At 33.5% G+C, this 17979-nt stretch overlaps 1 protein-coding gene across 16 annotated transcripts in view; it reads left to right on the top strand.

Annotated features, from left to right (window-relative positions):
- PICALM (phosphatidylinositol binding clathrin assembly protein) overlaps window positions 1–17979 on the top strand; it is a 120272-nt gene that overhangs the window by 65333 nt on the left and 36960 nt on the right. For 10 of the 16 annotated variants that reach the window (XM_027848055.1, XM_027848058.1, XM_027848060.1 and 7 more), the window contains exons 9-12: window positions 2231–2316; window positions 3570–3693; window positions 4198–4334; window positions 5803–5906. In XM_027848055.1, the coding sequence (XP_027703856.1) occupies window positions 2231–2316; window positions 3570–3693; window positions 4198–4334; window positions 5803–5906 (451 nt within the window). Of the gene's footprint in view, window positions 1–2230; window positions 2317–3569; window positions 3742–4197; window positions 4335–5802; window positions 5907–17979 lie in introns of all 16 variants that reach the window. The other 6 variants (XM_027848057.1, XM_027848049.1, XM_027848053.1 and 3 more) reach the window with 1 other exon arrangement.

The following is a 17979-nucleotide window of genomic DNA, read 5'->3' on the forward strand; positions in this document are numbered from 1 at the left end:
AATGGGTATAATAGCAGCAGTTACTTTGTAGGATTGTTGTGGTGATCAAATGAGATAATAATTGTAAAGTAATTAGTCCATTGCATGGCACATATAAACACTAAATGTTAGATATTATTATTATCATCATTTTTCATATGAGAAAACACGTCTCCCCTTTTTCCTGTATTTCCCCACTTTTTTAAAACTTAGGGTCCACCGGTGTGAAACATTGCATATATTTTCACATTTTTTTCCTAATGTGTTTATTAGTTATGTTGATTGGTTGATATGATTGGTTGGGTTTTTTTTCCTTTTTCTGTTTTTTAAAAAAACATCTTTGTTATACTAGCTCTTTGAGAGGAGTATAAAGAGGAAAACAGGAGAATCTAACAGATAAAATTACTTTTAATCATGAAATTACATCATGAAATTGTTTGCAGCTTAGATAGGAATATTGATTGCAGAGTATGAAGAGGCAGAGAAATTGTATGGTGGCCTTATTAAGACTATCCAATTATATCAGCATATACTTTAATACTTGGTGATTTGAACACAAAGGTGTACATAGGGGAGGGCAGTGAAAAATATTTTGGAAAATATGATTTCAAGAGTAAGGAATGAGAAAGGCCAAAGTAAAGTACACTGGAGTCTCATGCTGGATATCAAGAATAGTTTTGAGTTCAGTTTGTCAGTCAGCAAGCATTTTTAAACAGTATATTCACCAAAAAAACCAAACAAACAAACAAGAAAAATAGTGTATGCCATGTGCTAATGCTGATCACTGAAAACAGTGGCGTCACAAAAAAAAAATGTTAACTAAATTGTAATAGAAAAGAAATGACTCTCATTGTCTTGCAGTTATTTCCAGATCAGTTGTTGGCATGAAGTGAGACCACCAACTTGTTAGAAGAAAAGTAGATAATACACAGCTGAAAGGACAAAAATAAAAAAATGGTGTGCAATTAAAGCAAATCTAGTCTGATCTATTTAAATAAATTGGTGATGTTGAAAAACAGGAAATGAAGGAACAAAAGAATATACACATTTCTTTTAATTCAACCAGTGTAAATTAATGGCCACAATGAAGGGACAAAAGAGTCAGAAACAGCTTCAATCAGCAAACATTTAATCTCCTTACCAGGGAGAGAGATAACAGCTAAGGGCAATGTCATTTTAGAATATGAACCTGTAAGGATAAACTGAAAAGAGAACAACATAGAAGATTTGTAAAGATTTTTATAACACGTTTTTCTTGACCATCAGTGACATTGAATCCTCCATGTTTGGACTCTTAACATTACAACTCGAGATGTACTGTCAGAATTAGAAATGATCCTGAAGAATATGGAAATGAAAAAATGGCTGAGCTATTCAGTATATGCAGAGTGGTCCCAGATGGAGGTTATGCAATTTTTAGAGCATTGAGGGGAGTCTCAATGTTTTTGAAAAAGTATGAGATTTCAAAGGCATGAAAACTACCTTGGATGGCATTACCTTCCACCCTCCCCCTCCAAAATAAAAAAACAGAACATCGATGACTATAGTATCTTTCCATGTGCTCCGTTATGATCTGTGGAAAAAATTTATTTGAATTTTTTGAAATAATTTACATACCAATAATTTATTTGAATTTTGTGAAATAATTTACACATTAATCAAGGCATCCTTGATGAAGATATGAGAAGGGGACAGACAGGCTTTTGCAAATCATATCTTTACAATCAGTTAATAAAATGGCTAGAAGAATACAGGATCTCATTCTGCTCCTAGTTTAAAAAAATTAGGTTTAATAAATTAAAAACACAGTCTTAAAAGGTTTCTGTCAACAGGGAATAACCTGTGTTATGATTGTATATAATTACTTGAAAGAGGTAACAATAGAGATGATTTTGATTTCTGATTATGAAATGAGGTGTAAATCTGAGAAACTATTTATCAAAGGCTAAGTCATGGTCTCCATTTGTAATTATGGGATTTTATGGAGATGGAGTATACTCTTAATGTCTTTTATTTGTTTTACATGATATCCCAACTTGTTTGGGGGCTATTTCCAATACTGAAGTTTTACCATTGACCATAGCCATTTTTCCAATTAAAAAATGAGATAATTCTTTATGGCTGTAAATGAAACTCTAGTTTGTAAATGAGTGATTTATATGTTGGTCAACCTTGCCATGTTATATATCGTTCGTGTTTAGCTAGTCCAACTCATTTGTGAAATTCTTCATAATTGTATTTTTTTTTTTAGGCTCCCAGCAGTCTTCTTGATGCTTTGGAACAACATTTAGCATCCTTGGAAGGAAAAAAAATCAAAGACTCAACAGCTGCAAGCAGGTGCTTTTTTTTAAAGCTCTTCTTTGATATTTTTATTCCATATGGTAGTTTGTCACTAATTATTTCAGGATTTCACTTAAGTATCATTTTTATAGTACCAAATTATAGCCGTTTTAAGCATTTGAGTAGCTATGTGAGTTCTAAGCCTTTAATTTTAATATACCAAATAAATGATAAAAATACTTTCATTTGGTTATTTAATTCTTATACAACATTATTAATTGTGAGACCTTTACATTGTGGGGGGTTTTTTCCCCCAGGGATTTTTGTTCCTGTGAGGGCATTTGGATACATCTTTACATACTAATTTTTTAGTATTAGGACTTGTCCTTTTTATATAACAAACCTTAATTTTTAGAGGAAATTGTCCTTAATAGTATGACTTAATTTTAGTATTTATTCAGTACTCCAGATTTTCCCATTCAATTTTCTGGTAAAATTAATAATAAAAGATCAAGAAGTCTAATAGATTAGCGAAACCATCCTGAAAAACAAATGGCTAAGACAAAATACACTGACATTGAATGTCATTTTGAAAATATTTCGTATAATTTGTTGTGAATCAGAATGTCAGTAATTTTTTAACCTTTTAGAATCATGAGACTTTATGTGACTAGGACTATAAAATTGACAGTATGAAATTTTATTTTTTTTCTCCTAATGGAGTCTTAACAGAAATGAATGGTATTTGGTCCTACAGAAAGATAGGACCAAATAGAAGGCTGTTTGTTACCATGTTCTGATAGCCTTTTGTTCCCTCACTGCCTGATGTTTAACTGTTTTTTCCCCAGAATGTTGACATGTTAAATAATATTAATGGAAATGTAATAAAATGAAGGAGTTTAATTGTAAATTTATAAAAATCAAAATTGTGTGAAATTTTACCTAGGGAGTGCTGATTTATGCTGATGTTTTAAGTGTGTGAATTTAATAACATGTGTTAAAAGGTTGCTAAACCTTTTTTTTTTTTTGAAAGAAATTTTATAGATATCTTTTATTTTTACATCGCCTGTATTTCCTAGCATTTTCTTCTCTCCTTCATCTCTCAGAAATTCATCCTTTTATAGTGAGTAAAAAAGGAGTAGAAAACGTTTAGCAACACTTAACTTATTGAAAAAAATCTGATATACGTAGTGTTCCAGTAGTGAGTCAACAGGCATTTAGTGTTTACTAGATCATTTCTTCTCTTGCCACTTATTGTGATATGAAATACTTGGATGATCTTCAACTCTTTTTCTGTCCACTTATTCTAGGGCTACAACCCTTTCCAATGCTGTCTCTTCCCTGGCAAGTACTGGCCTGTCTCTAACCAAAGTGGATGAAAGGGAAAAGCAGGCAGCCTTAGAGGAAGAACAGGCTCGTTTGAAAGCTTTAAAGGCAAGTGTATCCTTCCCTTTATTGGAAAACCAAGTAAGCATTCTTAAAGTAAGTGTAGTAATTTTATTTTTGTAAAAACTATAACTATTATGTTTTATTAAATAAGCATGATGAAGTAGTGTTGAACTTGGAGTTAGGGAGACTTGAGTTCAAATCCTACCTTGGACACTTAATATTTATATGACTCTTGGCAGATCATTTGACCTTTTGGCCTCAGTTCCTCATTAGTAAAATTAGAGGATTGGATTCAGTGGCCTCCAGGGTTTCTGCCAGCTCTGTGTTTCTATGATTCTTTGTAAATGGTATGAAATTGAACATTGGGTAGTTACTGATAATATGTGAAACAGTCTGGTAACCTAATTCTTTATCCTCTATGAGAAATAGGTAATTATAGTAGCCAGAAAATAACATCTGTTTGCAATGAATTAGAGCAATGTTTAAGTTTTATTTTTGTTAGCAGCAATATAAATGAATTTCTTCTCTGGATTTATATTTTCTCTGTAGGAACAGCGTCTAAAAGAACTTGCAAAGAAACCTCATACCTCTTTAACAACTGCAGCCTCTCCTGTATCCACCTCAGCAGGAAGTATAATGACTGCACCAGCCATTGACATATTTTCTACCCCTAGTTCTTCTAACAGGTAAGTCATGGACTTCTGGGTTGTAAAATTGGTTATTTCTAGTATTTATACATAAGTTCTTATGCTTGAAAAAAATTTACATTTTAGTCAACAAACACTTATTTTTTTTACTTTTTTTAATTTAGTATTTTATTTTTCTCCAGTTACATGTAAAAACAATTTTTAACATTAGTTTTTGAAACTTTGAACTCCAAATTCTCTCCCTTCCTCCTTTGCCACTCCCCACCCCCATCGAGAAGGCATGCAGTTTGATATAGGTTATACGTGTATAGTCATGCAAAACATATCCATAACAGTCATGTTGTGAAAGAAAGCACAGACAAAAAAAAAACAACCTCAAGAAAAATAAAGTAAAAAAAAGTATGCTTCAAGCTGTATTCAGACACCGTCAGTTCTTTTTCTGGGGATGGATAGCATTTTTCATCAAAAGTCCTTCAGAGTTGTCTCAGATCGTTGTATTGCTGAGAATAGCTAAATCATTCACAACTGATCGTCTTACAATATTGCTGTTACTTTGCCTCGTCAGCTGCAACCTCTATGAGGTAAAATGGGAAAATAAAGAATACTCTAGATTGAATGAATGAAAAAGCATTTATGAGTCAATGGGATTACAAACAAAATCCCTTCCTTCAAGGAACTTTTATTCTAATAATGGAATACAGCCCCCAAGGGAGTGGTGGATGAAAGAAGGGAGTTTTGGTCCTCTGGACTCATAGGAATTATTAGGCATAGAATAAACAATGTCTCATCCTTTTTAGTAGCAAGAGTAGTACTAATTTCATTAGAATTTTGAAAGTAAGATGTAGAAAGTGGGGGGAGTAGGAAAGGGTGGCAGAACACATATGATAGGGTGAATAGCAGTTTACCCGGATATGCCCTGTTCTGGTGGTCAGCTGGATGAGGATGAGGGCTGGCTTCAATATAGTAGGTTAGGTGAGTTTACTCACAATAATCAGGACAAATAGATCCTAGAACATACTTCAAAAGTTATGATTTGTTTTTTAAAATCCATATAGAATTTAACATGATTCTAGTATAGAGGAGTTCAGATGAAAAGGAGGAGTATACATGAAGGGAGTTTTAACAAACTTTAAACCCAAAAGGAGAGGAAGAGAACACCTGTTAGCAGAATGTCTGTGCTCTAGGCATTAACTTCTTTTTTAAAATAAGAGGACGTGATCAAAGGTCTTGGAGTTTAATCTGTGTACAAGACTTGCCTTAAGGAAATTATATGGGTAATTATGTTGGTAGTTAAAATATCCAGTATAGTATTTATCCTCAATGAGGAATCCAGTATATTTCAGGGTTTGGGGGAAGGCAGGCACTGATATTTTAAAGGATTATAGTAATTTTATTACTTGTGGATTCTGATCTTGAATATAAAATACTACATACTGTTGATATATCTATTCAGTACATAATGTGGCCTTATTTTAAAGCTATCTTATCTTTCATGTTCTCTTTCTAGCACCTCAAAGCTGCCAAATGATCTACTTGATTTGCAACAGCCAAGTTTTCATCCATCTGTACATTCTTTATCAACTGCACCTCAGGTAGCAAGTACATGGGGAGGTAAGCAGTCAGTGAATTCTGCATGAACTTTGTATAAATTATGTTTTTAGTCTTTAATATTGTTTTTTTCTGTGTGGTTTTAGTTTAATTTGATAAATGGAAATGTGAGCGATGCTATCAAAATAATTGTGTTGGAGATGTTTGGCTTTTGAAGATATTTTGATTAAATATGTAATGTATTGGCCTAGGTTAAATTATAGACTAAAGTAAGATGAAATAAGAAAATTTTTTGAGCTGCATTAGTAAGTTTGTCATGTTCTTTTAAGAAAGTTTAGCCATTCAATTAAGTCTTTTCCGTAGCTTAAGAAGAACTGAACCTTTTTGCTAATCAAGAGTAAATTTGCTTGTGGAAAAAACTTGAAGATATGTAAATACTGTATGACTAGTAAAATACAGTTGGTTTTAACAAAATATTTGCCATAGTGTTCTAGTGAATGAATAGCAGTGACTTGCTTTTTGTTTCAAATGTTTGCCTAATTAAAACTAACAGGTTAATAATGGCTGTTGAAATAATTCTTGGCTCTTAAAATCGGAAGTATTTGCAGATCTTTAACATATAGGGACTTCTTTAATATTTGAAGAAACCCAGATTATAGATTTTCTGGATTTTAAAGGAAAAGGGATCTAGATGTATATTTTAAAGTACTTTGCCTGACTCTTCAGCAAGTTTTTAAGTATTTTTTTGCCCTAACCCACGCAGTATTACATAGATGGAGGGAAAGGAGACATCAAGAAAAGATGTGTGTTGTCTAAATAAAGAGCTATGGTACATGATGTTTTCAAAGATTGTTACTTCACCAATAGGATCTGAAGTAATAAGCTAACCTTCCTAATCTTTCATAGCACAAAGATTAGAAATGTTATCTCAATGTATTGTTTTCCTTGTAAATCCTTTTGAATATGAAAAACTTGTATGAATTACTCTAACTTCCTTCTTTCTTTCCTTATCCTTCCCAATGTGTCTGCCACTTTTAAAAAACAACAACAAAAAAAAACAACTGGAGAACCTACAGTGCTCATTTAGTAGTAGATAATTTTTGCTTCTGCAAAATGCTACTGTTGTGTTTTATTGTTACATGAAGTCGTCTGGACTCTGTCAGGCTTTGGCAAAGAATCCAAGCTTAGATAGTGTCTGTGATGCTAGAAAGGTTTTAAAAATGGTTCAAGCATGGTCTGCTTTTTGACCACCAACTCAGGGTAAGCATGAAGAAGTTTATTACCGGTAATCTGGCCACTTGATTATTGGCTTACTTTTTGCCTCTGGCAGCCTTTGAAAGAAAAGAAAAATTTTAAATGTACCTTTATCTTGTTTGGCCTTTTTTTCACTTCTATAGTGACAATGGCAAAGTAGCAGAATGGGTACTAGATATTGTAAGAATAATAGTTTCTGGGCCATCCATAAATACCAACGTAGCTATTAATACTTTAAATATAAAATCCTTGACAAAAGAACAGGCATACTACAGGAGAAGCTCAACTATTCTGGTGCAGGGGGTAAAAATCACTAATTTGGAATCACAAGACCTGGTTTTAAACTTGGTTCTTACTACTCAGATGGTTTTAGTCATCATTTAACCCCTCCAGGGTTCATTTTCCTTGCCTGAAAAAGGAGATGTCAGATAAAATTTCTGAAGTTCTTTCATTCTCAGAACCTATGAACCTATATTACTCTTGACATTCTCAATATAAATGTTACCAGGAGACAGAAGGAAGTTAGCAGTATATAGATGAATAACTCAGAGGCAATAGTGTGTCTAATAAAAGAATTCATTCAACAATGATTTATGAAGCACCTATGAAAATGATAGGTGTTAGAAATTCCAAGAAAAAAATGGAAGAGCAGTCTTGTTGTCAGAGACCTCAGAAGCTATCTTTTCCATTTTGTACCAAGATAAATATATATAACATGTTTTCCAGCCTTTGGTTTATAATCTTCAGGGAAGGGAAAGCCATTACCTCCTGAGGAAGTTCATTTCATGTCTTCATACTTCTGATTTGTAGGAAGTTTATTGTTATATTACACTTTATTTAAATTTAGTTCTTTGCAGCTTCCGTCTTTTGCTCTTAGTTTTGCCTTCACGTGCCAGCCAGAAGACTTAATAATCATTTCCAGGGGGCAATCCTACTATTTGAGGATAGCTAACATGTCTTTCTTGAGTCTTCTAGGCCAAAGATCCCAAATTCCTTTAACCAGTCAGGACATAGTTTGAACTCAAGACTCCTCACTGTCCTGGTTGCCCTCCTGTGCTCTCTCCAGCTTACTGATGTCCTTCATAAACAGTTTTCTAAGTGTGATCTTAGTCCTATAGTAGCCTATAGAGTCTGGGCTGTCAAACTATTTACTCATTGAACTCATTGAGGCTGCACTCTACTAGAACTCGCACATGTTTTTTAGATTAATTGTTGTGATGTCTCCTCTCTTGTTTTTGAAATGTTGATTTCTTTAATCCAAATATAAGACTACACACTTATCCCTATTAAATATTATCTTATATTCAGCCCATTGTCTGTCCTGATATTTTTTGGATCTTATCATCCCAATTGTTAGCTATTCCTCCTAGCTTTTTTAATCTGCCAGTGTAGTAGATGTGCTATCATTACCTTTACTGAAGTGTATTATAAACAATACAAGACTAAGCATCAATTGTTGGGGCACTATACTGTAGATCTCCTTCATATTGACAGTTACCCATTAATAACTTGTGTTTTGATCCTGCTGTTCAGGCAGTTATAAGTCCACAGAATTGCAGAATCATCTAGCCTATTTCTTCATCTTTTCTACAAAAAGAACATGAGATACTTTGTTAAAAACTTTGTTAGAAACTGAGTAAGCAATTTCTGCAGTTTCCCTGATATGCAGAGAAAAACAACAATAAATGAGATAAAATGAAACAGACCCTTTTATTGATGAAATAATACTAGTTCACTGTAATTGCAGCTTCTTTTTCTAGATGTTTACTAATAATTCCTTTAATTATTTTTCAGAATTTTCCCATTAATGTAAGTCAGCCATACTGACCTATACTTGACAGACTCCATTCTCTTCATTTTTGTTTTTGAAAATGAGAGGGTATAGTCCTTTCTCCAGTCCTGTAGTTTCTCTTCTGTTCTCCAAAGTCTTTCAAAGATAACCAGCAGTTAGTCTGTCCAGCACTTGCATTATCATATAGATCTTTTACTGCTATGGAATGTAGTAATTCAGCTATGTCAGAAATTAGTAGAGTTTGTTTTATTTTAAGTCAAAGGGGATAAGAAACATTTCGTAGGATACTTGATCATTTCATATTATATCACCCATGATAAACACTAACCAAAAGACCTTTATGAAGGCAGTTGTACCTTTTGTCCTGGTATCTGATGCAGAGAATGAGAAGGCAGAAAAATTCTATGATGGGTTGTCTAGATTAAATAAACCTACATTTCATTGCTGTGTGACTTGAACAAAAAGGTAGACATAGTAACAATTGCAAAGCAAAAAAGTTGGAAAACATGGTTTAGGAGTAAGAAAGGAGAGAATTTCAGAGTTCACAGGTTACAAAACCTAAATACCTCAAGAGTTAGATGTTGGATATGGCAAACAACGATAGACATTTTTAAAAATTCAAATTTACAATTTCTTGACCAAAGGAAATTTACTGCTAAGTGATGTAATAAACAATTTGTAATTCATTTATGAATGTGTAGAGAAACTATCAGTTTAGAACAAACATCAAAATCAATACCAAATGAGAATATATGGGTTGTAGTTGAAGTAACTTTAGCCTGATCTATTGAAGCACTATTTCTAAAGGAAAATTAATACATGTAAACCAAAAACCACCACTAGAGAACTCAATCACAAGGGAGCAAAGGACAACACCATTTTAGAATACAAACTTGTTTGTAATATTTTACAGTAGAGGATACTGTAGGCCATGAGTAGTGTTGCTTTCTAAAAGAATGAGAAGCACTGGAGGGAAAAATAAGTATGCCAAATGCTTGGCAAGAGATCCACAAAGCTAGATCATCCTGGAGGTGTTTAAGCATGAAACTGGAAGGTCAAGAAAAATGACCAAACAGACCAAATAATGTAAAAGATCAGTGCAGATTTATATTAGAATTCTCTTCACTGTTATTGATAGTGGAGTCACCACATTTAGAGTCTATGATCTTGTGGATTAATGCTTTACATGAAGAAATAGCTCTAAGGAAGACACACATAGAAAGAACAGCTAGATCAGACAAAGTCTATACAGAGAAGACTTACGCTAGAGGGGATAGTTTTGACAGTGCATATACTTGTCTGTTTTCAAGATATCTGAGGGGGAAAGATATCGAAGATAGGGAAGAAACATGGCCCTTATTATTAAAAAGAAAACTGACCAAGAAACTATTAGTAATTACTGAAACATATACTTGCTTTCTCATCTGTATGAAATCTTTATAAGAAACTATGTATTGTGGACATCCTTGAAAGTAGAAGATAACAAATAAGCTTTTGCAAGTAGCATACCACATCTTTAAAGTTTTATAGCTTAATGAAAGATGTAAGAAAACAAAATGTACTATTATTTGTTGATTTAAAAAAAAAAGCATTTAATTGACTAAAACGAAAGGTTGCTTTAAAGGCTGTTTTCCAACCTCTATCCCCCATATGTCAGAATCATGCCAGGTTCTTAGGAAGATTAATAATAAGAAGATTTAAAGTTTAAAATTATTTAAAATTAAGTAATGCATAAAACAAGGAGATGTGCTTGGAAATTCCTGTAGTACAATGGGTGGATCCTTTGTTTAGAATATTGGGGAGGTCTTGGAATAGATTTACATGTGCTAGTGTGTATGTGGCTTATGGTGTGCGCCATTGGAAGGGATACCCACATTGATGAGGTCACAAATTGATGGAAGTATTGAAGTGTTTCTCAAGATTATTCTATGTCTGGAATGCTTTGTGTAAGTAGTATAGTAGATCTTTGATTCTATGATCTTATTTGTAATTATATGATATAGGTGGAGAATGTGTGCAAAGAATTATGACATACACAGTGTAAGAGCACAAGTTACTATTTGGACGTTACCTGTTAGGAACAAATATGGTATGTAGTCTATATCAGAAGAAGTTTTCTAAAAAGCTGGATAGCCTAAAATGCTATCAATCACTTCTTTCCTATTTTGGATTATTTATCTGAGTTCCTTTATTCATCAATTTAAAAAAATACTTAATTTATATTGTTACATATTTACCAAAGCTGACTCCAATCTGTTAATTTGGAGGGAGGGGGGAAGATGGACTTCACCATAGCTAAAATTAGGAAAACCGATAGAAACTTATCTTGCCATTTCAAGGCATTTCATTTATTAGGGAAATTTGGCTACAAGGATGGTGATACAAAAGTAATATGGTTCTAAGCAAATTTCAGGATGTTTCAGTTTTTAGATTTTTGTAAGCTGAAGAGCACTCTAAGTTGAGTGCTTCAAGATTGTCCTAATTTATGAAATTCAGGAAATGAGCTTTTTTAAAAAATGAAGTTTTATTAATATCTTTTGTTTTTATATCACTTAAATTTGCTCCAAATCCAACCTTCCCCCCCCCCCCCACAGCCAGAGAGCAATCCTACGTAAGAAAGAATATTTTGTGAAATAAAAAAAAGGAAAATGAAAAAAAATCAGTAAAACCTGTCAGTACATCTAAAAATCTGAACATATATGCAATATTGTGTACCTGTGCATGTTCCATCTCTGCAGAGGAGTAGAAGAGGGTATCTTCTCGCATACTCTCTTCTTTAGGGTCATATGTGTTCTTCATAATTTTACAACATTCATTTTTGATAGTTGCTGGCTGTTCTTAGGGTTTACATTGTTGTAGTTGTTATGTATATATTGTTTTCCTGACTCTGTTTACTTCATTTGCCATCATATCATGTAAGTCTTTTCGTGCTTCTCTGTATTCATCATATTCATCATTTCTTACAGTTCAGTAATAGTCTATTATGTCCATGCACCACAGTTTGTTTAGCCATATTCCAGTTGGTAGGTATCTACTTTTTTCCAGTTTTTTGCTTCCATAAAAAGTGCTGCTGTAAATTTTTTTTATATATGGGAACTTTATTTTTATTAAAGTTCTTGAAGTTTTAAAAATAAAAAATGAGTTTTTAAAAAACAGTATCACTTTTAAATGACAGAACTAGTTTGGGTAACCCTGAAATCATCTAAGTGCTTGTTATTTGAGCATTACTAAAACAGCATGTGTGGTCGTGATATTGGGTTCTCTAAATTTTGAGTTATTTTCCTCTTGCCTGTGATGGGTGAAAATTATCTGAAATATAGCCAGATTAAAATCAGTGCCATAAAGAAGATCCCAAAAGCAAATGTTAAGGTGGCAAAAGGGAAAAAGAGTTAAATAGAGCAGCTTCAATGCTTCTGTGTGAAGCATTAATGATGCAGTATGTCATGGGCATGAGAATGAGAACAGAGGCTTTCCTGTAGCTTTTACAACATTATTAATGAGTCTTTCATTTTTGATAAAAAGATCTTCAGTCAAAACAAGCTCTTGGTTGAATACTAATATGTTGAAAGCTCAGTGCAGTTAACTCTTGAAACAGAATTATGGAAGACAGAAATGTCATTTTTATTCACTTAGGAGATTGTTGGTAGTACAGTTTTTTATCTGATTCTTCAAAAAATTAGGCCTCTTTTTATTACAATGAAAATTCATTGTAATCGGTTCTGAAACTTATGAGGTTTCATTTGCAGAGATTTCATGTCATGTCTTAATATTTTATCTAAAAAAATTTGTAATGGTTCTGAAATCAGGAATAGTTACATAAATACAAATACACAGATTTGTATACCAGAATCAGAGCCTATGATAAAAATAGTAACATTGCTGTTATGATATTTTTATTTAGATAAAAAGGGCTATTTACCTTGTAAAAGTTTTAAAATGTTTTTATTTGAAGACAACTATTCATAGTATAGAAATCTTAGAAGTATTGAAATTAATGTCAAAATCACCAAACTTTTTTTGGGTTTTAGAATAGCAAACATCAATTTGCTGAGATTATGTCTCTCATTTTAGTGTGACTAGTGCTAATGTATCACAGATGGGGTAAAATGTTATTTGTGGTATAATATGGATTGTGTTTATATGCCTCAGATTTTCCAGGTTGGCTTTCTCCATTCCCTAGTTGACTCTAAACACATGCAGACAGAAACAACACATATACTCTTTTTCTCTGGGAGATAGGGTAGGAATTGAGCAAGTTGTAAGATGGCCATCACTATAATCTGAGAAGTCGTTAACTTAGGGAAGAATTGTAGAAAAGGTGTTAGAGAAATTAAATTTATTCACTTATTTAAAAATCAAAGATCATTCTGTCAGTAGAGAAGTACTTTCTCTAATTCTGACTAAAGCTAAAGGCTTTGACTATAGTGGAAATGAATATTATAGTTTTGTTTTATTTTTTAGGTGCCTGACAGTTCATGTTTATTTCTTAATGTGTGGGAGAACTCTGATGTTTATTTACTTCAGGGTGTCTAAATGTATATGTGTTTGTGTGACTTTTAAAAAAATTATATCATTTCCCTTCATTAGTATGTGAAGAATTGAAAAATCCCAGGTGCTGCCACCGTGGTGCCTAATAACTTTATTATATTGTATAACATAATTGGTAAAGTGTTTTTCATAGCTAAAGAAATATATTTCTTCATGATTGTCCACATTCTGCTGGAAGAGGGGATATTGTGGTATAGTGAGAAGTATCCCAGAACTTAGAGTAATGGACTTTGGTTCATGGTTCAGGCTCTGGTTTCAACACTTAAAAAGCAGTGTGACCATGGGAAAATCACCTGGTTTCTCTGATTTGATTTCCTCTTCTGTAAAGAAGGAATAAAACTGATAATACTTATCTCTGTTCACATCTAGTCTGCTTTATAATGTAGCTCCACAAGTGAGAAGAAGCTGGAGCTGGATAGATGAGGAAGGAGTGATTCTTAGCCTTTTAAATGAATTGCAAAGTACCCCAACAGCTAGATGGTACATTGAATAGAGTACTATGTCTTGAGTCAGGAAGACCTGTGTTCAAATTTGACCTCTGACTCTATTAGCTATATGACCCTGGAAAAGTCATTTGTCTGCCTCAGTTTCTTCAACTTTAAAATAGAAATAATAACACCTATTTCCAGGGTTGTTGTGAAGATTAAATGAGATACTTGTAAAGCACTTAGCACAGTTCTTGACATATAGTAGGTAGTTGATAAATGCTTTTTTTCCCCCTTTCTATTCAGTTGACTATTTTTCAGCCAAGTTCAGCATAGACAGAGTGTTGTAGGCATTAAGGACAGGGAGGTCCAGCCAGGAAGATTAACAGAGGAGGGAGACTGGTCTGGTACTTGTGGAAGTATACAAGAGTGAAAAAGCAGTCTCAGAACTAGCATAAACTGAAGGTTGTATTTTGGGGGAAGCAGGAATAGGAGCTAGCCTGCATTTTTTTGCTTGTAAGATTGGTTCTGGGTCATGGATCCAACATGGATTGGGCCAGATACTAGGGCAAGGATCAGTCACAGATCCATTGGGAACTGGGCCTGAGGCTATGTACTAGGCAAGAAGCAGGAAAGGAGGGAAAGACTGCTGAGCGTCTCTGACCCTAGGAAAGGATCAGAGATTCAATTCACATACCTAGGCTGAGGCTAGTAACTGAGTAATCAGGACAGGGAGCTCAGACCAAGGGCAACGTGCAATTCTGTCGATCTGAACCTACACAGCTCTCCAGCTAGTTGACAGAGGCTGGGACCAGCAGCTGGAGTTTCATTTGAGGTGGGTGGTGGGTGGAGAGTCTGAAGTTGTGTCATCCAGACCCAAACTGTGAACTGGTGCTTGCAAAATTCACGCTAGGAGGGTAACAATCTGACTCCAACATAAATCAGACCAATTAGAGCCCTTTGAAAGTTTATAGGTGCCATGCATGAGCTGCCCCTGAGATTCTTGAGGAATATAGTACTTAATATCCAAAGAAATAAACAGCAGAGAATACAGATCAGGACCAAAGAAGGCCCCAACATAGCCCTAACAAAAAATCCTAATTCATTTACTAAGCTGGGAAGAATGAGTAAACAAAAAAGATAGCCATGATAAAGAGCTTTTATGCAACCAGGAATTCCCAAGACACAAACTCAGATGAAGATGATTACTTTGCAACACTACAAGCAAAGCCTCCAAGTAAAATACAACATGACTACAAGAGCAACTGGACTTCTAGAAGAAATGAAACAAGATTTTTTAAAAAGAGGGAAGGGGGGGAATTAGAAAATAATCTACAAGTGCTACAGGAAAAACTTGGAAAATTAATAGCTTAATACAAGAGATACAAAATCTTAGCCAGGTACAGGTTCCTAGAAAAATTAAAATGCACCAAAAAGAAATAATTGACTCCAAGAAACAGTAAGAAACAATAAGAAACAAAGAAAACGACTGAAAAAAATGAAATAAAATATAAGGTTCCTCATATAAAAAAACTTGACCAAGGAAACAAGTGAAGAAGAGATAATTGACGAATCACAAAACTACCTGAAATCCATGACAGGTATACCCTGGGTATCAAGAAATCATGAATGGAAATTGCCTAGACCTTTTAGAACCAGAGGTTGAACTCGAAGTAGTTCACTGGTCAAATCTGGAAAGAAACCCTGATATGAAAACTTTGAAGTTCATCATAGCACAAATCTAGAGCTTCCAAGTCAAATGAAAAATATTATAAGCAACCAGAAAGAAAAGATCAATTACTGAGGAGCCATGGTCAGGATCACACAAGATTTGACAGCTACTGTCATAAAATATGAGCTTGAAATGTGGTGTTGCAAAATAATACATTTTTGCAACAATAACAAAAAAAAACTTATTCCCAGAAACTAAGCATAATCTCATAGGAAGGGGGAAGATGGGACTTTAATAGAGGATTCCCAAGTATTTCTGAGGAAAAGACCAGAACTAAGTAGAAACTTTGAAATACAAACATGGTTCTTGAGAAACAAAATCAGAAATACATTTAAGCAATCAGAATGGACTCTACAAGAATGAAGTATTTACATTTTAATAGAAAGAGGGAAACCTAGTGTCTTCTCAGAACTGTAATGTCAAGAGTCACATAAGGTGTAAGGGTCTGTAATGGTTTTGTCGTTCTTATGATCTTAAAAGAAGAAGGAAAGGAGGAGGAGAAAAGAAATATACTTAAGGAAGGAGGAAAAAAGGATGGGAAATTTACCTATCTTAGATAATCTGGGTGCTTAAGATTAAAGAAGACTATACAGAGAAGAAGAATGTGTGAAAGATAGTGGACATCACTTGAATCTTACTTTGATCTGAATCAGTCAAAAGAGTTTTCTCCCCTGCAGAGTTTGTAGAAATACATAGAACTAAGTGGGGAGATAGGAGAGAACTTGAGAGAGGTATGACAAGAATTTAAAGAGGGAAGGGGAGAGATAGGATTGGTGAGAGATTAGTTATAAGCCAAAGAAACTGTAACACTGGAAGTTGGATGGTTAATGGGCAACTGAAAAGAAAGATGAAAAATCTGTGATTAGGGGTGGAAAAGAGGAGAAGAGCTGAGTAAAAATTGCTTTCATTATATATATGTAGTGTTAAACACATTCCTTTTCTTTCACAACTGGAGTGAGAGGGGAGAGGGGAAAAGTACTAGAGGGTAGGATGGAAGGAAATATGATTAAAAATAAAAACTGGTAACCCGAATTGGGTAAACTCACCCACAAAATGGAAAATAATAAAAAAGATTAGAAATTAAAATATGACACTATATTATTTATAAAAAATACTTGAAACAAAGATTCACACAGATAAAGGGCTGGAGTAAAATCTATTCTGTATCACCTGAACTCAAAATACCAGGTGTAGTGACCATGATCTCAGACAAGGCAACAGCAAAAAATGGACTTGATTAAAGGGAAGAAACAGGAAAATTACATTTTGCTGCAAGGTACCATAGATAAATAATTAATAGTGATAACTTTATATATGTTGACTGAAAGGTATAGCATCCAAATCATAGGTGTCAAATGTGTGGCCTGCAGGCCTGTGATCTGCAAAACTCCCAGGTGTAGCCTAAACAAGATTAAAATGTAATTGGGATATAAAATAAATACAAATGCAGTAAAACATAGATGTTTTATTAATGATTAGCATGAGGTTTTCTAAGTCAATATGCACTTGAAGGTATCCTTATATATAGCTTAGTGGCTTCTGTTTCTATTTGAGCTTGATACTAAATATGTTAAGGCAAATCCAAACAAGTTATAGGGAGAAATAAGTCTCTAAAATTATACCAGTGGGGACCTCAGTTTGTACCCTTATCAAGCCTAGACAAATCTAACAAAAAGATAAACAGGGAAGAAGTTATGTATCTGAATAGAAATTTTAGATATGATGGATCTCTGGCATTTATTGAAATGGGAATAAAAAGGAACATATATTTTAAAAACTCATACCTTGACAAAAATTGATCACATATATTAGGGCAATTAAAATTTCATTAATAAGGGCAGAAAAACAGAAATATTAAATATTCTTTATTAATCATAGTGCAAAAAAGTGTGTTCAACAAAAGACCATTGAAGAAAGGATTAAAAATTCATTGGGGGCTATAACTTAAATATAAATGATGTGTTGGTCAAAGAGCAAGTCATAGAAACAGGAGATAACTAAAATGAGAAAATATACCAAAACTTGGGGGTACAACTAGTGTAATCCTTAGGGGGATATTTCTCTCTGTAAAGGATTTTACCAACAAAAGAGGTCATGATCAGTGAACTTGGCATGCAACTAGAGAATTAGAAAACCAGCAAATTAAAAAACACCAATTAAACATCAAAAGAGAAATTGTGAAAATCAAAGAAAAGCAATAAAATTGAAAGCAAAGAAAAAATCCTATTGAATTAATAAAATTAAGTATTGGCTTTTTTAAAGGGGGAAACAAACAAAATAGATGAATTATTAGCTAATTAACTTTTAAAAAGAAAGAAGAAAACCAAATTGGTATCAAAAATTAAAATGGTCACAACAAATGAAGAGGAAAAAAAAGAAATTATC

Source organism: Vombatus ursinus, unplaced genomic scaffold (assembly GCF_900497805.2).
Source record: "Vombatus ursinus unplaced genomic scaffold, bare-nosed wombat genome assembly UNPS02005659.1, whole genome shotgun sequence".
NCBI lineage: Eukaryota > Metazoa > Chordata > Mammalia > Diprotodontia > Vombatidae > Vombatus > Vombatus ursinus.